The sequence below is a fragment of the Apteryx mantelli genome, chromosome 1 (genome assembly GCF_036417845.1).
Source record: "Apteryx mantelli isolate bAptMan1 chromosome 1, bAptMan1.hap1, whole genome shotgun sequence".
Taxonomy (NCBI): Eukaryota; Metazoa; Chordata; class Aves; order Apterygiformes; family Apterygidae; genus Apteryx; species Apteryx mantelli.
Window position 1 is genome coordinate 93,362,115 of NC_089978.1, and position 26,642 is coordinate 93,388,756.

Here is a 26,642-nt window from a genome sequence, read left to right on the forward strand (position 1 = left end):
TAATATCTAAAAAATATTAGCTGTTATTATGGCTGTGACTCAAATTCTCTTTTGCTAATTTTATTTTTTTATTTGGCTTGTGTATTCCTTGTGGAAGATGTCACAGGTCTGGCCAGAAAGGTTATAGGACTCCAGACCACATATACTGGTTTGTGTAATTAAGATACAGTTTGACTGTGTCTTATATGATTCATTTATCAATATTTTGAGTTGATTACCATATTAAAAATTCGGACAAAAGTTGTATTTTCCTCATAAGGTAAGTACAAACTTTGACTAAATTGTTATATGCATTCATTCATGGTGGCTTGCTCAAATATTTCAGTCTCAGATAAGGAGTTTTATGTTTGCCAATGAAGACAACAGTTAAGAGGCATTCAATGCATATACGTTTTCATTGTTTGGACTTTTCCTTAAGCAATCATGAAAAAGAGATTTCTATTTTATATAGAAATAAACATTTCAGCCCTCTTCACAAGACCTTTGAAAGGAAACCTTAAGGAGTCAATCTGACAAGGGAGTCAGTCTTTTGGGGGACAGAAACACTAAGAACTTTATATTTCAGTAACACATTGTATACTGAAGAGATTTGTGATGCACTTTATATTATTCAAAACTAATTTAACTGTGAAACAGAGCAATAATCTGCTTATGCAAAAACATGTAATGGAGCTGCTGTTTGCCTTATGAGAGCTACTTATGTGTTTGGGCTTTTAAGGAAAAAATTACCTGGTTTGTTTTTTAAAATTTTGAATTAAGGGAAGTGTTGAGGAAAATGCTGCAGCTTGTTTTCGCATCTTCTGAAGTGGTAAATGGAATCAACACCAGGAATCTCTTTAGTAATATTCAAACAGTGTCAATAAGCAATTCTATTTTTGGAAGTGATCTATTAAATGTTACCGCTTATTTCTGTTGTCACTTAATAATGCAATAACATTTCGTTTTTGTATTTAATTTTTTTTCCCGAAAGTTTTCAGTAATTGATTCCTGGATCCCTAATTAATTTTCCCAGGATCTAGCAACACTCTCAGTCATTTCTGAGCAGTCTGAAACATTTCAGTTCAAAGAGTCAAACTATCTTTTTTAAACAGCCTAATTTTATGCAGCATTATTTGTATCCATACAGAAAGCATTTAGGTTTTTTTCCAAATGATATGAGTCTTTCAGTAAGCAATTGTTGCAGTTGTTACAGAAAGATTACATGAAAATGAATGCTTTGTACTAAGGCAGTAGTGGTGTTCCATCAAACACTGTCACATAATATATAGTTGTCTTATAAAAAAATTTGTGACAACATCTGTCACAAATGATGCAAGCAACTCTCAGTATTTCTTTTGTCAGTAAAAGTAACAACTTCCATTCCTTAGTATGTAGCTTTCAATTGGATGTCAATTTATATGACAACAATTTACATTTCCAATGTACCGCTATTGGCATGTAACTGAACTTTAGCAGCTAGTTCTTTGATATCATGAAAACCACATATTGCCAGCAGCTTCGACGGCTGCAGTCCTAAGAAAATCACCTCTTCCAATTCTGTGTGAGCTACAAATAATTGACTTAACAGGCATAAATTGCTACCTGAACCAAAGGGAGCACCGAAGAAAAAGAAGTGTAGAAAAATTGTACATAGATACAGGGTGAACTCTTAAGAATACTAAAGAGCTAGTAGAATTTTAGGTACTGCACAAATTAAAAAAGTGATCAGAAGAGTTCTGAAGAAGCTTTGAAATAATCGATGCTGAAGAGTTCAGGTATCAGGTAATTTAACAGCCTTACAGTATTCATGGCAAAAAGTTCCCCTTCTACCCTTCATCATAGAAATAGCTTAAGAAAAATTCTGCATAATTCAAAAACAGTTGTTTTAGAGAAGGCAACATCTTTACTGTCACTTTCTTAGTGTCACTTTCCTTAAATCATTGTGAGCATCTTCTGTTCTTTCTTCTTCATCAGAAATGCTAAAATATCTTGCCTTGTACTATTCGTGAAACACTTGCCAAGCTTTTTATGAAGATACATATAATACTTACTTTTCAGGTCAAACTAACCCCTGTTGCTCTTACAGTTATTTTAGTTTGACCTTAAGAAAAATTATATTTGGGAGCTTAAGTGTCATCTGATCACTGATCTATTGTTAAAGGAAACATCAGTAATTCAAATCTCTACCTGCATTTCTCGCTGAGTACATTTCCCTCTATTACACACTGACGTAAGTGAAGAAAGCAGGGCTGATGTTTCAGCGACAAGCTTCACATAAACATTTAAGTCAAGCAAGATTAAAGAATTTTCTAGCTGAAGTAGCAGAGAATTTTCATTACTCTTTAACAATCCTTTCCTCATTTTAGCCTTTAGCCTAACAGTTTAAGGAATGATTCTTTCTTTCAGCGTGTCGTATCCTCTGACTAGAGCAGAAACGTTACAAGCAGTTATGAGCTTTGCCCATTATTTGTGGCCTCCAGCCTGCTCATAAGCTGCGATTGTGCTTTCTTCCACGCTTTGGTTGGCTGTTTCTCTGTAGAGGAGACCTAGCTGTGTGGCAGCTCCAGTCACAGCAGAAACTCTAGGAAGGATGTTAAAGGATGTTAAAGAGCCATTGCATTTTTCAGTAGAATATCAATAGCAAGGCAATAAGCATGACTCCTTTTGGAAGGAAAAGTCAGCTTGCTTTGCCCTTTTGAAAAGAAAAGTCAACAGGAACAGCAGACAGAAGTCAAAAGGACTATGTGCAGAATGAATTCACACTTTCTGTTATTCTAGCAAGTTTGAGAGATTTGCACAGAATGTAATTGTCAATAGACATAATTACTATGCAAGAAAAGAGCAAAGAGGGATTATTGCTATTTGCAAGCCCATGCTATCTGGATAGTCAGTATCATCATAACTCAGGTTTCTGTAAAAAAAGAGAGAGGCAGAATGGGTTTTAAACCCATGAAAAAATGTGAGACAGATCTAAAGCAAAAAATAATTCGAGTTAGACTTAAACTAGAAAAGATCATAAACTACAATTTTATTAAGAATACTGCTTTAACTAAGAACTCTAACAAGAATTCCTTTTTCCATACATTACAGGATGAACTATTTCAAATCTTGATTCTGTTTTCTAAAAATGCTACAATTCTGATTTGCCACATTTCTTGAAAATGGCTAACTCTGGATTCTGTAATGTATGCTGAACAAAGTTCTAGAGGAAAATAAAAATTACATTTCATTTTTTCCTTAGCCATTTTATTTTGTATGTCATGTAAAAAAACGGATCTTATCTATAACTTACTTCTTTGTTCTTACCTAGTATAGGGGATGTCACATAAGTTATCAGTAATATTCTGATGAATTTTGCTGTATGGTATCATTTACATTTCATGGGGTTTAATCACAATGAATCCTGTGTATCTTGCTGCTATTAACTACTGATGGAGAAATTAAATGAAAGAAAACGAGCTGCAAAGCTTCTTCTCCTGAGAAGAAAATATCAGGCCATATTTCAAACGTGGAGAAGGTGAATGTGGTCCTTTGAAAGACTGATCATTACTCTCACGTCATAAATCTTGACAGCTGTATTTGCAACAACTGTTATAGAACACAAAAAGCAGACATAGATTCTATATTGTTTTTAATAACAGTGGAACAGTCGACTCTTATTTTCACCTTCTGATTTACTTTTCATAATAGATATATGTACAATAAAATATTCTATGTAGTAATACAGATACTGTTTGATTTAAGCAGCTAAACCCTGAAAAATCAAAGTAAAAGTCCAATTCCATTTTGTAAACTGCACTGTCACACCTGTTTATTACAGACACTTTCAAAGACTAACCTACTCAGAGACCCTTGAAATAGGATATTAAATATAAAGTGGTAACCTTCTTTCTTTTGATTTAAATCAGGCTTTTGTGGTTTAAGCATATTTTGTATATATTTTTCCACCTGTCAGATAATCCAAAAAACAGATCCTCACATCAAAACATTCTATAAAGATCAAGATAGAAATTCTGAGAATCATAGAGATTTGCGTTTATAAACTTGCCTATTATGTTTTTATTCATGCAGCTTTGAAGGGATAGTGTCAGCTTTTTATCCAGCCTCTTTTCATTACTTCTCCCTGCTGGTGTTGCAGCACATGCTGTGAATGACCTCTAGAGATTCCTGAAGCTATATGCAGAGAGAAAATTGAATCTGAAAGCTTTATTAGACAAGTTTGTCTTTGGGCTTGTGTCTGATGTCAGCTGTACTGAAAAACAGAACTGCTTGTGAAACCGGGTCCTGACCTTGAAAAATCTCCCGTCAAAAGGTAAGATTCAGTTTTGTGCCATATTGCTATTTGTTAGATGTGGCACGTGTAAAAAGGGAAAAAGCTTCTTAATGAAAATCAGATGGAATAATTGGGCAACTTCTTTCCTGAACACAATAGGAAACCAGGTCTACAGTAAGGTACATATAATAGGACCAGCTAAGGTTGGCATCTGTGAGCCTTTTTAATCCAGAAGCCTACAAAGTAATATGACTCAAAACCAAATTAAAAAGATGAATATACATCATTATTTATTCGTTTATTCAAAGGTACAGAGCAGACAAAGCAAAAGGTAAAGACAATAATCTATTCCTTTACAACTCGATTTTATACTAGAGTGAGTAACCCTTGTTAGGCCAGCTCAGTTAAGAAACAGCCTACTCTCATCAGCTCTCGTCATTGATTCAAGAACTCTAGACATCCTCTCTGAGATTTCCTTATCTTTCTTGCTGTATTGTTTCCTGTTTGCTTCCTCTCTTGCATTTCGTTTCAGTTAAACTTTTTGCAGAGTTAAATTGAGTTAGCTCTGATATTAAAAACAGACATTTCCTTTAGATTCTGTGTGCACAAATATCACACACTACACCATACCAGAGTCATGTCTCTCTCTCTTTTCCAGTTCACAGTAGTGATTTCTTTTTCTGGTGCCCTAAAACTAATGTTAAGTAAAATGAACTATTGGCATTGTATTCTAAATTTGGTGTAGAACTACTTGTCATAAAAGATGCACAGTGTAGATTTTAAGCTGTTCAGCTCTGTAGAAAATGGTTCTGCAACATTAAGTATCTACCATGTCCTGTACCCAAGCATTTTAATAGCTGATGACAGAGTTATTTTAAATGATGTTATATGCAATGTATTTTTTAAATATCAACATGTTTTCATTTTTACGGGAAACACTGTAGATGCACACATTCCTACATTTTTCAGTCTTCCACAAGGAATTATTCTGAGTAAGGCTAGTTTCAATTATACTGTGCCAGCTGCTATAAACAATACAGATGCTCTAATATCTGATTTGCACATTTGTTTTTGATTCCCACTCTAAGTACTCCTATTGTTATTTCATCAGGTGCACAGAACGAAATGCCCAAGGATTTTAATACCACCATTTGAAAATTCTGAGAAACAGAGTTCTGAATTACAGCATATGTGTTCATTCAAGCATTGTGTGTAATATATAAACAATGATTGCTTTGGAGAGCATTGGCTATGAAATACTATCAAAAAAAAAAAGTTCCTATTGTGCCTTTTTGCCCAAAGCTGAGTTGCTGTCATTTTGTTTCTTGTGTTTTTGTCATCACCCCTCGAAAACAAAGACAAGTTGTTGTCGTTGTTTAAAGAGGCGGTGGGACATTACATGATCCAGCTCTGAAGGACAAAGAATGAATATGTTTTAACAGTCATAGCTTGAGAAATCGAGAATGCTGCATCCCAGGTGAAAATCTTAACCTAAATAAAATATCAGAGATTTACTAGGGCAGCCCTTGTAATGCACTATACTGCCATGGCCAATCTGTACATCTGTCTATCTTAGGACTAACCAACAGAGAACAACAGATCACTCAACTGTGGATTTAACATGAAAATATAAAGAAAATTCCAGATGTAGAAAATTTAGACACTAGCATACTACAAGAATTTCAACTTAAGTCACTAAATTTTAGTTTTAAATCTTATGTTATTGCATCAATATATGTAATGTATTTTCACATATATGTTTTTGGTTGTTCCTAATTTTCCTTAAAACATACAGTCTCAGAAATTCTGTATTTTTAGCAGTACCCATACATATTTCTTTCATTATGTTACATCCCAAGCAGTGCACATGACTTTCAGATATATCAAGTCACAGTGGTATTTATACATATCCTTGTGGAGTAACACTAGAAACTTTTTCAAGAACTGTTTTATAAGGTCTTAGAAAAAAGCCTCAAATGAAAGCAGCACACCTTGTCCAGGTGGGGACATGTTTCATAGAGAAATGAGAGGCAAACTAAGCTTTTCCAAACAAGGAGACAATCTCCCACCTAAATCCAATCTCCCACCTAGAGACATCAAAGGATAAGCAAAGATTAAAGCTCTGCTATCACCAGTTTCCCAAAATTCACAAATAACATTGCTTTCTAGAACTCAGAATAGGATGTATTACAAACTCTGGAGGTGACTGCTGTAATTTTTTTTTTTTTTAATGTCTCGGCTGAATATATACTTGGGCTAATAAGCAATTAGTTTGGTTTTGATTAGATCAGCTGGTGAAGTTACAGCAGTTCACAAACTACATGTTACAAGTTGCTTCTCATGGACCTAGCTTGACATATCACTCCTCTCCCCCTCTCCCTTATTCATTCTGAACCCTGAAAGCCTTTCTCTGCTGTACATGGAAGCCAAATCTCTGGCTCCATCCTTGCAGTCTCCCATTCCTACCCTCAAAGCAAATTATACTGAAAGCCCTAAACAGCTTTGGTAGTTCAAAAGACAGATACCTAAACCTCATTGCTAGTAGAGTGATTATGGGTGAAGCCGTTAATAGCTTTCTTCAAATTCTCTGTATTAAATATACAACAATGAGCATTGCATACATAGCATTTTTGCCACAGGTATTCCCAGCTTCCTTCGAAGTCTGTTGCAGTTTTCAGACAAGCCTTAGTTTGTAAAATGAAAACAATTTTTTTAACAGATCTATCTCAAATAATGCTTCAAATTAAAAACTGCTAATATGTTAAGTTTTAAGGGACAACCAACTCAAACTCTATTTAATTTTGAAAGTAATTTCAGCATTGTAATTGACACTAACTCTCATTCTTCACAAACATACATTTTTCTCTTTCACTTGATTAGGCATTTCATAGACAAAAAGGACAGAAAGCTGCCTAAAATTTCAGGGAAAAATGGAAACTGACAGTACACAAAGTACTATTTACTGAATGAATTTAACCACAAGAATAACAATTTAATGTACCACTACTAGTTATATTAGCTATACATGCGATACGTAAAATTAGCTCACAAAGTATTTTCAAATATACTATCACAGTTATTTTTGATGTTTCACTAACTCCAAGTACAGTATGATTTAGAATACATACATACCTTTTTAAGAATTTGTATTTTCAAGTATAGCACTAAACAAAAATTACCAAAATTTTTCAACAACTTACTAAGCTAAATCAATATTTGAATGAAGACAAAAAATGGAAAATGTCATCCTCAGGAACAAAGTCAGGAATGTCTCCCCATGCCACAGTGTATTCACATGTTTTTTACAAAGCACTGTATAACTTTACCTAACTTACTAAGCAAATACAGAGGTAGCACTTTCATACAAAAGAAGTCATATCAATGCGTACAAAGACAGTACTAAAATTCTTCCCTCCTGTAAAAGCACATTCCAAAAATTCTAATTTTCTAAGCTTAAAATGTTTTCAAACTGCTGGCTAAGCAAGGCATCAAGATGTTTGATTAGAGACGTTTACACAATTTCATGTTATAATATCAAGCACAGGTAGCGGATATGATTTGCTTCCTGAGTCATCTTGTCTTGGAAGTCAATCTTTGCTAAGGTTTGAGATATACCCTTCAGCTAAGTACATTTTCCTAGCTGGAAAATAATTTTTGTTCATTATGCCTGAGGGTATACTGGACTGGTGGGATATTAAGGACATTTTTTAGTACTTCCTGTGCTGAAGAAACTGTAATACACAAACCTAGAAATAATCATAAACACATTGCAGTTCTGTTCTTCACCTCTATCACAGCCACCAGATGGTATATTTACTAAGGCCCTCTGGCTGGGTTCTTATAACCAGACTACAGCAAATGACACCTGAAAGCGCAGTGGAGGTTAGCCAGTTATATCTCCATTCCCTAGTCTTAGACACAGATGTGAACTTTATTAAATTCTGATGGCCACAAAAGTCTCTGTAGAATCGGTAAATGAATAATTATCAACAGGAGATGCTATCATTGCTTTACAGAGCCCAAAATCATTTTGTACATCTTTCTTTAAAAATGACCTTTAAAGAAAATGTTTTGGGAGGCTCCAGGTTTATTTTAAGGACACTATATTTCTCTGAGATCATATTTCAAGGACATCAGTGACTCCATACAGTCATTAGTTTGGAAGGAGAGGGTGGGGGGAAGGCCTCTTTCTGAAGATTAGTGTTGACATACAGGTTCCTCACAGTGTTACCTGAGTACAGAAGGTGAGCATCCCCAGTTGCAGTGTTTCAGGCAGTTAACATTGATCATTAAAACTGATCTCGGTTTAGAACCTTTGTGAACAGGAACATAAAATACATTTTCCTTACCTTCTCTGTGTCCACCTAAGGTCACATTTCTGCACGCATTTCTCTTGACAGCAGTGCCAGCTCAGGCATTTCCCACTCCACCCTGCTTCTGGCTATCTATTCCCAAATCCTTCCACTCCCTCAGTTCTGCAGTGCAACAGCTTATGCAGCCATGATGCAAAACAGATGAAGGAACTAATCTGATTTACAAATAACATAATAAAAAGCTGCCAAGAAAAACCTCTATGGACCTACTTCAGAGACAAACCTCCAAGAAAGAAAAGTTTAAAAAGCAGACGCTCTGTGAGATGGAACTGGAAAAGCTGAGTTGAGTTCCTGGGTAACTGATACAGATACATTGCTTCTGTGACCAAAGATACTTCTTGTCCATTGTACTGTCCCTGTGCTGGTTGGATCTACCAGCTCTCCTATAGCTAGGTCGAGTATCTATGCATATTAATGTATGTATCATTAGAATCAGCAGCATAGAACAAGTCCATAAAAATGGCTATAACATAATATAAATGGTAAAAATAATTACAAAAATTATTATTAGTCACAGCGCAAACAAAACGCATGACATTAAATCTCTCTCTCTCTTTTTTTTTTAATAAGTACAATAATACTAACTTTTGGAATAGATAACCATTTTCTCACTTTGCAGAAACCTGCGCTTTTTAGGATGATTTGAGCTCACTGTGCCTTCTTTGCATAGTTAAAAAAAACACGCACATCACATGTTCAACACCTATTTACTAAAGTTTTACTAGGAATAGACAAAAGGAGTTAGAGTAACCCATTAGACGAGGGGAGAGCAATGGATGTTGTTTGTCTTGACCTTAGCAAGGCTTTCAGGACTGTCTCCCATAACATCCTCATAGGGATAAATGGGCAGAAAGGAACTTCATGAAGTTCACAGAGGAAATGCCAAGTCCTGCACCTGGGGAGGAACAACTCCAGGCATCAACTGGAAACTACATTCAAACATAAGAGGAAACATTCTTACTGCGAGGGTGCTCAGACACTGGAACAAGCTGCCCAGAGAGGTTGTGGAGTCTCCATCTTTGGAGGTATTCAAAACCTGACTGGACACAGCCCTGTGGGAAACCTGCTCTGGGTGACCCCGCTTTGAGCAGGGGGGCTGGACTACATAATCTCTGGATCTCTGAACATGCCTTCCAGCCTCAATGAATCTGTGTGTCTGTGATGATACACGTATAATGATGTGATTGCAGTAAACTGACTTAAAATAAAGAAAAACTACGAATTAATGTTATAAGCACAGGTTTGAATTTTAAGTGTTCTTAGCGCTAGAAAGAAAATCTTAGTTCCTGCCTAATCCTCTACAGAACACCAAAGCTTTCATTTTATGCATGCATAATTCCATCTGCTGAATCTCAGAAATGTTAGTAATCAGAGTCCACTTTTAGAATTAAAATAAACAAGTAATTTTGCAATTCTTCGGTTAAAAATGAGTTAATATAGGGATCTGTTGTACCCTGTGCTCCCTCTCTTTTTTAGTTATTATCATTTCCTTTGTAACAACAAATTCACAGCTCTCAAACACTCTCTTCCCCTGGAAGCTGACATAACCTGCTGACATGCAAAACCTACATAGCAAGTTTAGTGACCTAGCGCAGCAAAAATGATTACACATCTCCTTCAGTTCTATCATGTCATTAGATGAATTTTTATAGTATGCCTTAGGAGAAAATTCTGTAAAGCAAGGATATGGCTTTACTAAGAATTCTAAAAAATACTAGCAGTATTTAGCCCTTTTTATAAAATTGGTATGATTGCCACTGGAACCAAGTAGCTAAAACTAAATGGTAGTTGCTATTTACTAATACTTAATATGTCATGAGCTAGACATCTGCTTTGCTTGGATTAATGTACCCAACTCTGACAGAAGTTGGACTGTCTTCTAGTACTGAATACTCTGAATTCTGTCTAGGTGGTGCAATTATTTACTTCCCTGTACAAAGGTTTTTTTGTTTTGGTGCATTAGAGAGTCACTAGTAGAAAGCAGAGAATTCTCCAGTACCAGCTTTCTTGTATGCTACCCATTAGAACATGTTAAAAGGCAAGAGGGATCAACATTCTACGAATAATCAAATCCCAGGTGACAACTGGAGCTACATCATACCCTGAGTTACAGGCTATCTGATAAGGAAATTTTTTCTTTCTGCTCCCAGATCTGATGATCAGCTTTGGGTGAGCAAAGTCCTTTATCCAAGCAAGGGAGAGACTTTAATATCAAGGGAAGAATCTTAGAGACTTTAGAAGCTCAGACTGTGGAAATTCCAGCACCCAGTCTCTATTTTTTTTCCACCCATGCTTAATCACTACATTTCTGAGGAAAGCAGTGGAAAAAAAAATCCATGCATCAAGTAGATAAAAATGATTCTGTAGTCCTTGCAGGGAAGCAGCAGGTGCCAAGAGATATGAGATTAATACAATATAAATATTGTCCAAATAATTTAAAATTAAAAAGAGATCAAGTCTCTGATTGTGGATTCATCAGCTCAGACACCCACAGATATATATCACAGACTTAACGTTTAACTCTAGAATTACTCCTACCATGTTGTCATACAACATTTTTTATGAATAAATTGAACACTGTCTTGAAACAGTGCCAGTTCCTTGCCCTCACTATCATATTTAAAAATCCATTTCAGAACTTCATTCTGTGAACAGTTTACATCCACTTCACCTATACCATTATTATTCTTCTAATTTATAAAATTTGTCTCCCTCCACAGCATTTCCTCCATGAATACACGTAGAAAGTCATAATGTCAGTACTCCACAGGATAAAGAAACAAAGTTTTGAAACCATAATAATTAGAAAAGCATGCCACAATCATTTCATTGGACCTATACACTAATTTGTCTGCTGAGACACATTATACCAAATAGAAAGGAAAGAATAAAAAACAAACTGAATTCGACATCAGCACTCTCACTTACAAATGTGCAATTTGTAAATTCATTTCAAAGATGTATATACTGAAGCACTTACAGACACCTGAAGAGAAAAGGCCAGGGGCTCCTAATGTTGGCTTTTCCTTTAGTTGTTGAATTAAGTGGTTTATTGCCTTCCAGTCAGCATTCAAGTCTTCTAATTTTCTCTAGAATAGAAAAAAATATATATATATTAAATTTATAATAATTCTTTTTCCAATTTTTCCATGTGTTGGACAGCCTGAATTAAAAAAAAATGTTAAAACAGTAATTAGTTTTCACAGAAAGGAGAGCGGGATAGATAACATATGTCCCAAGGGGGGTAAAAAAAACTTGATAGTGTCAGGATCCTGAGAGCATCTTTCCTCCCAGGAGCTGCTGGGGGTCAGGGCCAACTTAGAGCCAGTGCAATGCCAGATCCTGAAACGACCACCCACCCCGTCCCCGCAGCGGTGCCTGACACCCCTGGGGCTGCCCCGCTGCCCCCAGCGCCCTGCTCTCCCGGGACGGGGGGACGGGCCCTGGCGGCCAGGCCCGGCCCTGCCGCCACTGGCCCTGCACACAGGGAGCAGTCATCCATGCTGCTCCCCAGTAGACAGACCTTTACACCGTTTTAGGGAGCACAGGCTGACTTCCTCTTTAACATACAGTAGAGCTTTTTTATCATCAAGAGCCTGCCATATTCATTTTGCTAATGAAAATGCAGAAGCGAGTTATGTATTAAGAAAACATGCTAATAAAACCTCTGCAATTTGTAACACCAAATGCAGAAGACACTCCTGCACCTTTAAAAATGAGAAAAAAAAATCATAAGAGACTCCAAAAAATCTTAAATTGCAGTGTGTGGACAGGCAGTCCTGAGCACTAATAGCTAACTGTTACTTCAAAACAAGGCCTAAGTAAAAGTCTGGAATGTGATTTGTATCAGTCCTCAGATAACCCTGGGAGGCGTTCAGGCTTGGACATGACATTTCTACCCCTCTTTCTTCCTTGCTCAGAGGACTGGAGGAAAGGATGAAGCACACTAATTATATGCCGGCATCTCTAAACTCTTAAAATGAAGACTCCAGCTTTCCTTTGAGCTGCTCCCTGACTGCCTGCTGAAGAAAGCAGTACAGTGTACCCATGCCATTCACTGATGCTTTTAATATTCTCATCCTACTCCTGATTAGATATATAGTCTAAATCATAATCCAGGCTTGAGGGAAACAGGATGGCTATTAATAAAGATAACTTAATTACCTTGCGTTTAAAAAGACAGGGCTCAATAGGGAGGGGTAGAGAACAATACTCATTCGACTGAAGCATGCATGCACACACTGAAATAGCATGATTTATACTCTGATCTCTTAGGGGTTTCTAGAATTTGCCTCAAGTTTTGCCAGTAAAAACTCTAACTCCACAAAAAAGTTCTTTTACATCTGTCACCAATAGAGGCCAGAATATTACCTGGTATAAATTCTGGACAGCTTTTTGATAGGGTAGGAAAGAAGAGAGGGAAGCATGTTTTATTCCCTGCATGAAGGAATAAAACATGCTTTTAGCTGTTAGAGTAGCTTAAAATTTGCCTTAAAAATAAAATCAGAAGTCTGTAATATCAGAGATTCTCTTTGAATATAGACTATGAGAAAAATGCAGAAGAAGCAATCAGGTGTGCATGATAAAAGCCACTTATCATATGACAATTCACCATCATACACATGCTTTATTTCTGTGTGGAGTACGACTATGCAGAAACACACACTCCAGAACACAAATTTTTTGATGCATCTAAAAGTTCAATTTTTTTCTGCTGTTCTAGCTCAAGAACTTTATTCCGGAGCTTAGAATGAAAAGGACTGTTCCCATATCCATTATTTCAATAGTAGCAATGAGAGCAGAGAGCCCTTGAAAATAGAAGCTGGAGAGATTACACCAAGTGCGGCTTAGTTTTGACTATAATATATTCACAGTAATTCAGGAAAGATACATGGCTGCTATAAATATAATATTGGTCCTCACTGGGAGTAGCTGCTCCACTCATTCAAGGACGTGAGCCAGGGATTTGTTTCTAGCAATGACAAAATACAGAACATGCTCCCCACAGATGACAGAAAGGGTTGTCTAAGGCACTACACAACTAGTGAAAGAGTATTTAGTTCCAGACTCTTCAGAATTACAGTTTGATCGAATCTTGCGTCTGCCATAAATTAGCCTGTCCACATTAAAACATTCACTTTAAGTGAAACAATTCTGCTGTAATTGCAGTTCTTGAGCTTTGGTGACAAGTATTAACTTCAAAATATCTTAAATTGAGGAACATTTTTATTGATTTATTGATTTCCTCTGAACGTCAGCACAGGTGCAGTTTAAGTGCGGTTAACATTCATACATGAACTAATCTCAGCGACAGCACTAAAACTAGATAGGAGTATTTAGAGAGAGAAATGATGTACTGTTTTAAATGCAAGACTCAGGACAAGCAAAGTGAGTCCTAAAGGTATTCCTGAAGTCTTTTTTTCCTGCTACTTGCTCTCCCACCCAACATTTCAGGAAAGCACAAACTGAGTGATGTGGTAGGGGACCTACAGCTTTTTAACTGCCACTGAAATCCTTTCTTGAATAAATTATTCTGTTTAAGTGCTGATAACTGTCAGATTGGGGCTTACATTTGCCACTGTCACCAGCAGTAACCTCTCCCTCCCCCTTCCTCAAAAGCCAAAAAAGTTACTTTATAGAAATGCATTTCAAAAGCATGAAATCCATTTCATAAAGTTGAATGGGTTAGACCATTAATGTGCTAGTGCTTAAATAATCACACTTTCTACCCCATTCTTGATTCTTGAATCAGTTGCCATACAGAATTATCATAGCCTAGCATTTAGTTTACCAACAAAAATATTTTTACAGTCCTACATTGCAAAATTCTGATATCATCACATGCTTTGAGAGGGTGTGAAAATATGTATATTTCAGTAACGTAACTGTGAGATAAGATGTATAACTTACCTTAATTAAGCAACATTCAATCCATTACTAAGGGCTTACCAACATGCATTCTAACCACAGTAAAACTACACATTAGTATAATAGGGTATACATGTGTAGTCAACAGTGATTACACATTTGGGGCATTCTATACGGCAATCGAGCAAATATTTAGCTAACTATTAAGTTACAAATTCAAAATCAATCCTCATTTGAGGATAGATAAATTTTACTCCTGGGAAACAATTCCTGGCTTTTCCATCGTAATTTCTCACACAGGAAAAGTTCTAATACAAACAGAGTTTGTAATCATCTACCTTACCAGGAATATTTCATCTGGGGCTGTTGGATACGTTTCAAATGGAGCACATGGTCGATATTTGAGTATTTATCATCCTATTACTTACTTAAAGGCTTATTATTTACTTTAAGGACTTGAGCAATATGCTCTGAAGACATAAAGCTAAATTTTGTTATGAGAATTACCATTTGAAAAACTAGATAGTTTAATCTCAAAAACTAAAAATTGGTACAAAAATTTAAAAATATATGGCTATGATTAATATATCAGAAAAAGATTAATGGTGTTGTGACTTTTTGGGTCTTGCCTGATGAAATAATGACTGGCAGATGGTAACTGTCTTCTTTACTTCTTCTACTTAGCAACTCTTTAGCTTAGTGACGTGGAAGTAAGGGGGTGACCTAAACGAGGAATCAATATAAATTATTGGGTTTTTTTTTCTTCAAAATAGTGAGTAAAAAAAGCTTTTTCTAAAAGATTTATCAATCCTCTAGGTCACACCTCTTGCAAATGACAAAAAACAATTACAGAAAATGTCAAGTATTTCTTTGTGAAGTTACTATATTTTCGTAATTATTTTTGTAGCAGGAATAATTATTTGCATATGTTTTATAGTTCAACAAGGAAATCTCCATTCTGGGTATTTCACACATACTACAATTTTTAATTCTCATAATTCGTTAGCACAATTTAACACAGATATCCATGTCAAATCAGTATTTTTTTCTGCCAGTAATGCTCTAGATCTTTAGATAAAGACATGTGAATCTACCTAAACTTCATGGTGCAACACTCCCTTTAACACCATCCTACAACAAACAGATCAACACTCTGTACAACTAACACATGACATATTGACATCAATCAAAGATAGTTATATCTGAAAATGCAGAGTTAGGCTTAATTTATTATAAGTGGGGCTGTGAGAGCAGGATACAGGGTAGAGACAATTAAGAGTCAGCGCCTGTGATGTGATTCTGAAAACTCATAAGTGGGGGGGAAAAGCATAGAGGGGTAGGAATGGGACACGGTGACTGAACAGGGAAAGGACAGACTGGAGAAGTCATGAAATAACGACTGACTGGTCATCAGCTTCCTCATGGGTTTGAGATGCAGTGTGGATCTCTGTGTTTCAACCCTCAGGTGAAGTATGTGTCAATATAAAGCCATGAGACGGAATTTATATTTAAAACACTGTAATGAGAGTATATTATAAAGGTTGTAAAGATAAACAGCTAAAGATTACAAAATGCCAGAATAAAGTCAACTATGAATATTAATTCACATGCAATGTACATGATTGCACTAGTATCTTTAATTTCCTGACGTACTATTTTCCACCACAGGAGAGGCCTGCAGTATGAATGAGTCAAAGACTGAGAAGGCTGAACTCTGTAGGACCTCTACTTCATTTATTGAAAAGAATGGGAAGATTGGTGAATTAAGATGGAAATTAGAGGGGAAAAAAGGGAGGTTAAGACAAGGCTTCCCCAGAGAACTAAATTCTCTACAAAATTCTCAAGCAATGCTAAGCAAAGTAATTAACGTTTTTTAAGAGGCCAACTAATTTTTTCTTCTGTGCACCCAACTTGAGACGTTGCTATCTTATTTGCAGAAGTGTTGAGCAATCCCAGGTGCAACTGAAATTCTGAAAATTGTGCTTTTATCATGTAAAACATTAGATAATATAATGCTGAAGAATATGATGGTTGGTGTTGCAAATTTGATATCCAAAATATCTGCGATATTCAACTTTAATCTCTGCGTGCCTCAGCCCCCATGTAAAAATGAAGATGAAAATACCATCTTGTTACATAGGAGTTAATTCAACCTGGGAGAGAGAGTATTTTCAGATCAAATATTTCATTTGCTTGAAACACCAACCAGTTTCAATTAAATCTTCAAATTTGTTTCATAAATCCTGAGGAAAATATACCAAGTTTTATAGTATGCCTAAGTTTAATTTCAGAAGTTGAGAAACCTGGAACAATTTTTTTCAAATTTGTGTCAAGTGACATATTTGTTTTGACCCAACTGTTGCTTTTTTCTCTTTCATTTTTGTGGAAAAAAAACCCAGTTACATAAATAAATCTAAAATTAAATAATGTTTATGAAGCCCTTAGACACCACTGTGATGAGCGCTTTGAAAAAGTCCATGAAGGAATTAGCCATTTTCATTGTTCTTCAGAGCAGAACTTAAATACTTTGCCACAAATGTGCAGCTTGCAGCCACAAACTAAACAGTGAGTATGAATTAAAATACTGAATTGCAGCTCATAGTGGGAGTATCGTCCATGCCCTCTGCTGAACTTGCCAAGGTTCTTGTGGAGAAAAATGAGGCTGCCCAGGCAACTTTAATCCAAGAATTTTGCCCAATCATCGAGTGTTTGACTTCGTAACCTCACTAATATCCTTTTAAAATAGCATAATCTGAGTACAAATTATCTCTGCTTCCACAAAATTCCTTTGGTCTGCAAAATGGTTTTGGCATTTATTGAAAAGTATGTATTGGAACATACAAATAGCAAACAGTACTGGAAGTTACTCACTAGGAACCATGATAGAAGATCAGCTCAGTATAAATGGGGGAAGCTTAAAGAAAACTACAACATCAAGAAAGCAATTCAACAGCTCCGACAGTATATATTCACTCTTCTGTTACTTACTGTACAAGACAGTCAGTGAACCAGAAATTAACTTCACAGGTTGGTCAATTAACTAAACTACAGAATGTAATGAAAAAAGTAAAATGCAATTAAAGAGGGACCAAGAATGAAATACCCACTATTCCACAAATAGTTATTAATTTTCTCACAGACACGTTTTATAATATCATTGTCAAAACTGCAACTCAAGAAATGTCATAATCTCTATTTAAAGAGTTGTCTTTTTCCAGTTTATTGTGTTTGAGTAAATCTGGTTTTAAAAATTTAGAAATGTCTAGAAATTGGCAGTTTTCAGTGTCCTTGGTATGATCACTTTTAAAAGAAACAGATACGGAGTACAATTCTATGTCAGAAGTTTGGTCTGCACAGAATCACTTCACATCATTTATACCTCGGTCAATGGTGCACAACACCAGTGCTAATTCTTCTCCTTGAACATGCCAAAATTTATTCCACGATTCATCATATGCATATTACAAAAATCTGGAAAAGCCAAAACCTCCAGTCTTTTGTTGTTTCAAGTACTTTGCTTGTTAAAATGTTGAGTAAGGTCCCCTAAGATTGCAACTGTAGTCATACCAAACGAGTAAATGCAGTCACTGCAGTGAGATTTGTTCCAATAATAATAGCTATGAAATAGCCAAGAAAAAATGCATAACAGAATCAAAAGCTTTGTTTCTGCACACTTTTATTAGCACAATACTTCTAAGTCACCCTGACTTCAACTCTTTTAGTATTTCTCACTGTTTAAGAGAATTGATCATTCAAAAAAAAAAGAAGAAGAAGAAGAAGAAGAAGAGATATCAAACGGGAAAACTATACTCAAGGATTTCTCTTCAGGAAAACAGAAAAGAAACCAAAACTTGATTAAATATGTATTAGTTTCTGAAGTGGAGATAAGTGTATGCATGTTGTCCCGTGAATGGAGACATGATGGCGGGATTTACAAAAGACTCAGCAAGGGGAGATTTTGCAAAAGGAGGAAAAAAGTACTCCAAATACAATGACCAAATACAGATGACAAAACAAGAAATTCACTGTAGAGGTCACCTGCAGACAACTTTGTGAGGAAACCTTTCTCTGCTTATTTTCTGCTATTATTTTCTGCTTCAAGATTCTATAGGACAGTAAGTGATACTCTAGTCTCTACGAAGGTCTAAATAGCCTCTATGAAACTGAGCGAAAAATATCTCCTTCAAACTGATCTCTGTGTTGGGGGAAAGGATTCTATGGTACTTTTTTCTAAAAGAGAAGAGTTGAGAGGGAACAGCCTTCTTAACAATGTATTCCTCTGCTCCTAAAGAGAATCAAGTCATTCTGTATGAATATTGGGAGAGATAAAGGAGAGTGGGCATGTTCTATATTGCCACGTCTTTTTTCGTTCATAATGGGAAAACTTCAAAGCAAAGGACCCTCTACGACTTGACTCTTACCTTTTCTAAAAAACACATTCACTTTTTCTGATTGAGAGTACTTCTGAAAGCGCAATTTAAAATAGGGAAACTTAAAAACATGTTATCTGATTCAGTTAATAAGGCAAAAAAAACACTTAAATTTGTTTTCAACATGGATTATTCTTGAATAGATGGAAGAACATTAATGTCAAATACAATTCTTCCATTGCAATATGCAAAAATTTTCTAGCTGGGAACATCACATTACTCCTGGCTATGCTGTCACAGAACAGAAGCAATGCTATTTGCCAAGTTCTTTCATTGATTTTAAACAGAGCATGTCAAGGACAAGTGTACAACAGGGGAAGCATAACCCATTACACAGTAATGGATATTGCTAAAGTTTGCTTCATTACCTTTACTGGATGAGTGGCTGGTTTTTCCTTGTATAAATGACACCCTTTAGATAAAACCTCTTCCACATTCAGCTGTTTAGCCTGGACTGCTGCTTCAGTTTCCTGAAAAATAAAAACACATGCAATGTAGATTAACCATAGCATATGCAATAAAACTGAAAAGTCCTAGAACTCCATGGGAGGCTGTAAACAACCAGTAGCTTAGCTTCTGCTCAGGATTGGTTTCTGGGAAAACTTAAGAATAACAGCAGCTAAGGACAAAAAGGGTCACAAGAGACAACAGAAGCAAAGATGGTGAAAAAGAGTAATGCTAACAAAATAAAAAGATAGGTCCCGCAGTTTTCAATAAAGCTATTATAAAACTGGCACAAATTCATACTAGAAAGAACAAGCATCTGAAGTCTCATTCAAACAGCTCTGCCCTGTTGTCTGCTTTACATTAACAAAAAGCGCACCAGTACACATGTTGTTCTGTAGTACATAGCATTATAATTATATGATCAGATCCAACAATGATGCTGAATTTAACACAATTATTAATGCTTTATAGTAAAGTATTCATACAAATGAATTCAAAGCAAAAGCACAGTAACAGTGGCAGTTCCTAAAGGTACGGGGAGGCACCTATCATTATCAATGACGCCTACTGAATTAGCAACTGCATATTCTCTAGCAATTTTCTTCTTTAATTTGGAAAGGTATCATCCACGTGCTAACCTAGCCAACTCTGAGAAACCCTTTCAACATATCTATGGCTCTGTAAAATAGTCACAAGAAAAAATAAATAATGGGTGGAGCACTGCATGTAGGTAATTAAAAGCAAAAACCAAAACTATAAAACTGTAAAAAGTAAAAAGGAGTTTAACAATGTATGTAGTTCTGAGATACATATTGTTTTCATATTTCAGTAGTAGAAGGTAAGCCAAAAGCCAAAGCAGATAAAAACCCAAAAATCTCAGAGTTATCTGAGATAGCCAAATTGGTTTTTTTTTTGTTTTCTTTTCTTTTCTTCTCTCCCCTCCACTCTTCTCCCATCTATTTTACAGTTTGATTCTGTAACTTGTCCCATGTAATATTGCAGACTATCCCTTGACTCTCCAACTTTATTTTCTGCCCACAGTCCCAGTTATCAATAGTTTGACAGCAGACAAGATTGTATACCAGGCTTGTCATGATATGATTCAACATCATTTCATTGGTCGAAATCTGCTATTCTTTTGTCTGCTCTTCAATAAACTTGTTGAAGTTTATGCCATTTTAAGTCTCAGCCAAGGGGCCATCTTACTTCTGTGTTTTAAGTCTGCATAGAAAATTTGTCCACAGAGCTGCTTGAAAATTTACTTGGAAAATATTACAGACAATGGGTAAAAATAATCAGTGTTGAAAAGTTCACTACCATCTCTTACTGGACTTTCCAAATATTGTTTATCAACAGCAAATAAAGTGAATTAAAGCTCATTTGATTTCTTGCAATGATATTTTAAACATGTTTGTGTTTAATTCCTTCTTATTACACTTTCCATTATTAATGAGATATAACTGTAAGTATTCATAGAGAATGAGCACTGAAAAGCACTGTACAGCAGAATCAGATCTTTGCGGGGAGGGTTAACTCATTGAGTAATCCATCTTTAAAGCCCTATTTTCCTTCTGTTTCCATACTAGGTTAGCTTTGTACTTCCCTATTCACTATATAAAGAAAAAGTAATCATCAAGGAGTGTCAATGAAGAATGCAATTTGGCCTGTCTTGATGAAAAATAGGCATTTTAATGTGGTGTTTGCTTTTTTTTTTTTCCTCCAGCAAGTAAACCATCCCCAGTATTTTGCCACGTATGTGTTGCTTTGTGTTATTCTACATGCCTCATAAATTCTTATGTAGTTTATAAGAGCACCAGGTGTCATAAGAAAGTATTTATCAGAAAAAAATGCATTACAGTCCCCTGCAGAATCCAAGACTACTAAGCTAGACCACTATGGATGCATCTACACTGGTGGTTTCACTTGCATCATGAATGTGCCTTGGAAGTGAACCTCTCAGTCTTCCCCACTCCACGTGCTTTGGTTTCCACCATGGGCAGGTCTTGGGGCATGTAAACTAGATTCTTTTAGGAGGTAACTGGAGCAGAAGGCGTGCTCTGAGCCCACCCAATGCACTCCAGCCACAGATGGGCATGCAGTCCATTGCATCAGAGGAGAGCTGTACGTAGGAGTGTACAGAGCAGGTGTCAGGTCCTCAGCACCAACTGCTTCTCTTGGTACAGATCTGTGGCTGTTGGTCTGTATTACTGCTGTTGTGGACACTGCCCGTTTAGAAAGACCCAGCTGTTTCTGCAGCTTGCGAGGAGAAGGCTCCGTCAGGCCTGAAGGTCCCGGTTTGGCCCTGGCCCCAGCCCATTCCAGCCCGGGGTCATCAGTCGCTGTCCCGTGACACCACAGTGGTGCCAGCTCCAGCCCCGCCATGGCCCTGCCCCTGCCCAGCCATGGGCCCCCCGGCCCTGGCCACAACCCTGACCCACGGTGGTGCTCGACACCCACCGGGACTGGGGCTGCCCTGCTGCCCCTGGGGTCCTGCTCCCTCAGGGCAGGGGGATGGGCCCTGGCAGCCAGGCCTGGCCCGGCCCAGCCCTGCCCTGCCCTGCCAGCAGCCCCTGGCACCAGCCACACCGCAGGGAGCCCCCGGCCTCACCGAGTCCGGGCAGCAGTAACAGGATTAGAACTGACCTGTGCACTCACTGGTCCCTTTCAAGTAATGTTCACCACTTCCTCTTAACTTTTTTTCTAAACACAAGGGAAGACAGAGCCTCTCTTGAGGCTCTCTTAAGCTTTGGCATGTGATCAGGTGATTTGACCAAGTTTACAGTAATAGCCATTAACAGTCAACTTCTACGACCAGGAATTGAAAATTCATACTGTAAAAAACCTTCCTAGAGGAGGAACTCCAAATAAAAGGACTATTCATAAAGGAACTTACTACTCAAGACCTACAGTTGCAAAGAATTTTGGCTGTTCAGTATTTATTTCTACCCTATCCTCTGTATTGAAATTTGTATCATGATTTATCATATATATAGATTTAAATAGGCTAATTTCTCTTTTAAAATTAAGGGAAAAAGGAAAAGCAAAATGAATGACTAATGGTGCTGTGCGACTCCACATTCTACAGCAAAGAAGGTTTAATAATCCTTTTTATTGTCATTATTTTATGTGAGTAGTGTGTATATATATAGCGCATGTATAAAAACTAAGATATCCCATGCCTACACATTATATAAACATTTGAAAAGGTATTTGTTCTTTATGGAGAGAATACAGTCACAATTTTCCACAGCGGGATAACAAAAACATAATGTCGTTAGCTGTCAAACCAACAGTTCCCTCTGCTTTACACAAACCAATCTTGTGAAGTCTGATCTTTCAAAATCAACGGCCTTGACCTAAACCAAAATGCATTGTGTAAATCTATCAAATACAGCATGATGCTTAATTTCAGATTTATGTGGAAATAAGAATAAGGGTCTGGGGGGAATAAGTTCTCAATATCTTATCATTCTGTTGGACACTGTTGCGATTAACAGCCTATTTCTTCGAGCTATAATTACTTTTTGATTGATACACATTAATTCCAACATAATCTCAAAACATCACAAAATGGTTTTAAATAAGTATACACATGGCACATTAAATCCTTGCAGTAACTTTGAAGCATTCTCTGTGTGATGGTATAGTCCCCCTTGACAAATTCTGTCCATTGAGCAAGCTACCAGCAATTTCAGATCTACTTGCTACATGACACTACATTAATATAGGTAGACAGACTAAAGAGTACTTTGAGAATACTGGTTCATCATTCAATTCCTGAAGAGAAGAAAAAGGTAACAACTATCACTTGGACTCCAGTAGTTTGCTCACAACAAAAAGACTGAAGTTATTATCTAGCCCGTGCACTGAATCAGATAAATAATGTACTCTAAGAGCAGGATCCAAAGTCTGCTCTTGACCACACAGGCCAAGCTACTACTGAAGCTAATAGGAGTTGTCCATGCTCATGTTCAGAATCAGACATCAGTTTTCAGAGAATAACAAAGAGAACTTTTTAAAGATGTTGATTCAAGATCATTCACTCCTCTACCACATCCACTTTCAGGGTCAGAATGCCCATAGGACAGATGTAGTACTTTCTCTGTAAAATACAGCTGATTCTACTGGAATTTCACAATTTATGAACTGCCTGTAAAAAGAGCTGTAATATTACTTCTGGGCTGGTTGATGAATATGCTAATTAATTTTTTCACACATATGGCAAATTAAAATACAGCTTCACTGGAAACTGCTGTTTCTCAAACATGTATAAGCAGTAAGAATTAAACAGAGGCCACCTTTACTCCACGAGACACCATCTAAGAATTTCCATTGGTGTTAAAATGGTGCGTCAGAACTAATGAAAGTCTAATGCAAAAGAAGCCACATTGGCCTCTGCCATTTCCAACATGTCAGTTCAAACCTCTGAATAAATTGACAGGCTGGAAAAAATGACAGGGACTTGTCTACAGCTCTGTCTGGACTATGAAAGTCTGCTGCTATAGCTCAGAACTTGGAAAATGCATACTCCCCTAGCTGACACCAGTTTTTTGGCAAAACTTCTGGTGTGTATGCCAATGGAAGAGAAAGTTTATTGGCTTGGCCTATGTTGTTTCAGGAGATGGTAACCATCCTAGCAGACACACTTATGCTGTTTAACATATGCTGCATCTTTACTAAGAGACCCAGACAACTATATATAACATGCTGGTAGCATCTCAGCCTGTTATTGGTCTAGATGAAGAATCACAAACGCTAATTCACCTTCTCTGGTAACGCTGGTAAAACTTTGGGATCAGATTTCCCAGTGAGATGAGGTCTGTTTTCTGCAGGGATAGTAGGGGAAGCTCTGAGTGATTAAACCTGCATCTTCACAAAGCGCAGTGCAAAAATGAAAACTGAATTACAACCTTAAAATAAAAATATAATTTTGAAATTAATATTGTATGTGTTTTTAAAAGTCTTGATCTCTTTTTATCAAGACTGTAGATTAAATGAAGATTAAAGAAGAAAATTCATTCACAGGAAAACAAAAGCAGTAAGCAATTTCCCTTCACTTTACTGAGACAAAGCAGTGATGTTTAACAAGCAAATATACTAAATCTGAACTCTAAAATGATTTCGAGGCTTTCATTTTCAAGAAGACTTTCCAAAATAATCAGACATAAATCCTAAATATCTTTGACTTGACAACAGAAAACTATATTTAATTATACAATATTTTTGTTGTCTTTTAGCTGAGGGAGAATGTAACTTGTAATCAGAATTCCTTGAGGTAGATTTCCTTATTCATGCACAAAAAAGACACCAGCAAGGTTCACTGAAATATTCTTTTCTATTTTTCAGATTACTATTTCCAGATATTTTAGGGAAAAAGCCATAAATAAATGGTGAGGTTCCAGTGCCTCTTTTTTTCCCCCACAATTCCCTCAGTGCAAAGCTGAGGTCCTGAAAAAGAAAGGAAGGTAGATGGGAAAAGTGAATATGTTGCAGTTGTCAGGAATTCTAGTTCTAAATAAGGGACCTCATTTTTTCTTTCGAGTTGGCTCTGCACATTCCCACTCATGGAGCAGACTAAAAAGCTAAAGCAACACAAAGAACGGTCAGGGGAGACTTAATTAAAATACATCAAAGTTCAGTTATACCACAGTGAGCATCAGATCTTGACGGCAGGTCAGACGTACAGTCAATAGCATTCTGGGTGTTCAGTTTAGACACTTACACAGTATTATTAGAATATACCCAAGACATTCTGTTAACAGTTCTGTAGCCATAGTGAAGTGAGGCCTAATCCACTGGGGAAAAAAGGCAGCTGCCAGCATTTAAACTTCCTGAATAAAGACTTTAACCAATTTTGATAAAATTCAGGGAGACGCAATCTGGTACCTCCATCCTTCTCAGATGAAAAGGTTTGATAAATTCCTGAATATTTTATGTATTTCTACATAGAAAGTTAATGCTCCCTGAACATCATAATAAGTTACAGAATTTAAATTCACCCTCCCATATTAAACATTTATGAAAAAATACAGGTAATTCAATTAACAAAACATTCTACTAGTGGCCTAGGTAGAAGCTTGGTGTAAAGCTTCCTTATCACTAAAAAATTCTGTAACTGGCAGACAAGAAATTTCATGCACCTGCCTCCAAAAATGGCACTTTAACGAGGAAATAAGCAGTCTTTTTCCCATTAACTTAAATGGCTGTTTCTTTAAATGTGTAAGACCCAAACTAAGATCCCAAGATGGTGTTAGAATCAGTCTTAGAGGGGGGAATAAAATAGTAAAATTCATCCAGCTTTTTAAAAGAACATATGCAACAGTCATCTCTTCTTAATGGAAGATTAGAAAGTTGATATATCTGTTACAGCTCTTGACTTAAGAGAACAATCAAGATACTTCAGAGGAGAAACAATTGCTGCACTAAAATAAGCTGCATACAAGGGACCTCTTCCTAAAAGTGCAACATTTTTTAGAGGTCATCACTACCTTCTGAATTTATGTATTGCAGCCTTTGGGCAGCTGGTGAAATAAGCATACACTGTATCTACTAAGACCTGGTGGTGTTTCTCATCATTGCACTCCTGGCAATACTTCTCATTCCTGGTACTGAAAAGGGGAAGGGAAGAGAGAGGAAAAAAAAGAAAAAAAAAAAAAAAAGAGAAAGAAAGAAAGAAAAAAAGAGGAAATGCTCCACGATGAAATGGAACTGAAAAGGTCCCAAAATTTAAACCATGCCAACAACCTGGCTAAAATGGCAATGCCCACCACCCTGCAGAATCAAAGGATGGGATTTTAAAAGCACATTTTCCTCTTGGCTGACAGGAATTTGTGAGCTTCCTCTGTACAGCTGGAGGGAGAAATATAGGAGTTTTTCCCACACACATACAGGGAAACCAGTGTCTAGCCATTGCAGCTATATATCATGAAATGAAATTTCCTGGAGGTGCTGAAGATAAATTAAATTATTAGCTCTAAATATATAAACTGCATACATGGGGTAAGAAAAGAGTTTGGCTATGGTGGCCATATGCCAATAAGGCAAAATCAAGTAATCATCAAGTTTGATTGTAGAAATGTCCAGTAAGAAGAATTAAGACTGGATATGATTTAGAATTATTTTATTTTGAGGCTGGACAGGAGGCAGGATGAGACAGATATTCCTGTCTAGATTCCTTCATCTAGATTGCAGATCCTATCTCAGTTCCAGTCCATATTATAAAAGAGATAATAATGAACCCAGAAGGACTTACACAGAAGAAAGAAATTCAGC

General features: G+C 36.6%; 1 protein-coding gene across 1 annotated transcript in view; it reads right to left on the reverse strand.

The window, feature by feature from the left end:
• Positions 1 to 26,642, reverse strand: part of DMD (dystrophin) — a 1,189,181-nt gene that overhangs the window by 379,191 nt on the left and 783,348 nt on the right. The window contains exons 49-50 of the mRNA XM_067297573.1: positions 19,292 to 19,393; positions 11,606 to 11,714 (exon numbers count right to left, since the gene is read on the reverse strand). Coding sequence (XP_067153674.1) covers positions 11,606 to 11,714; positions 19,292 to 19,393 — 211 coding nt within the window. The remainder of the gene's footprint in view (positions 1 to 11,605; positions 11,715 to 19,291; positions 19,394 to 26,642) is intronic.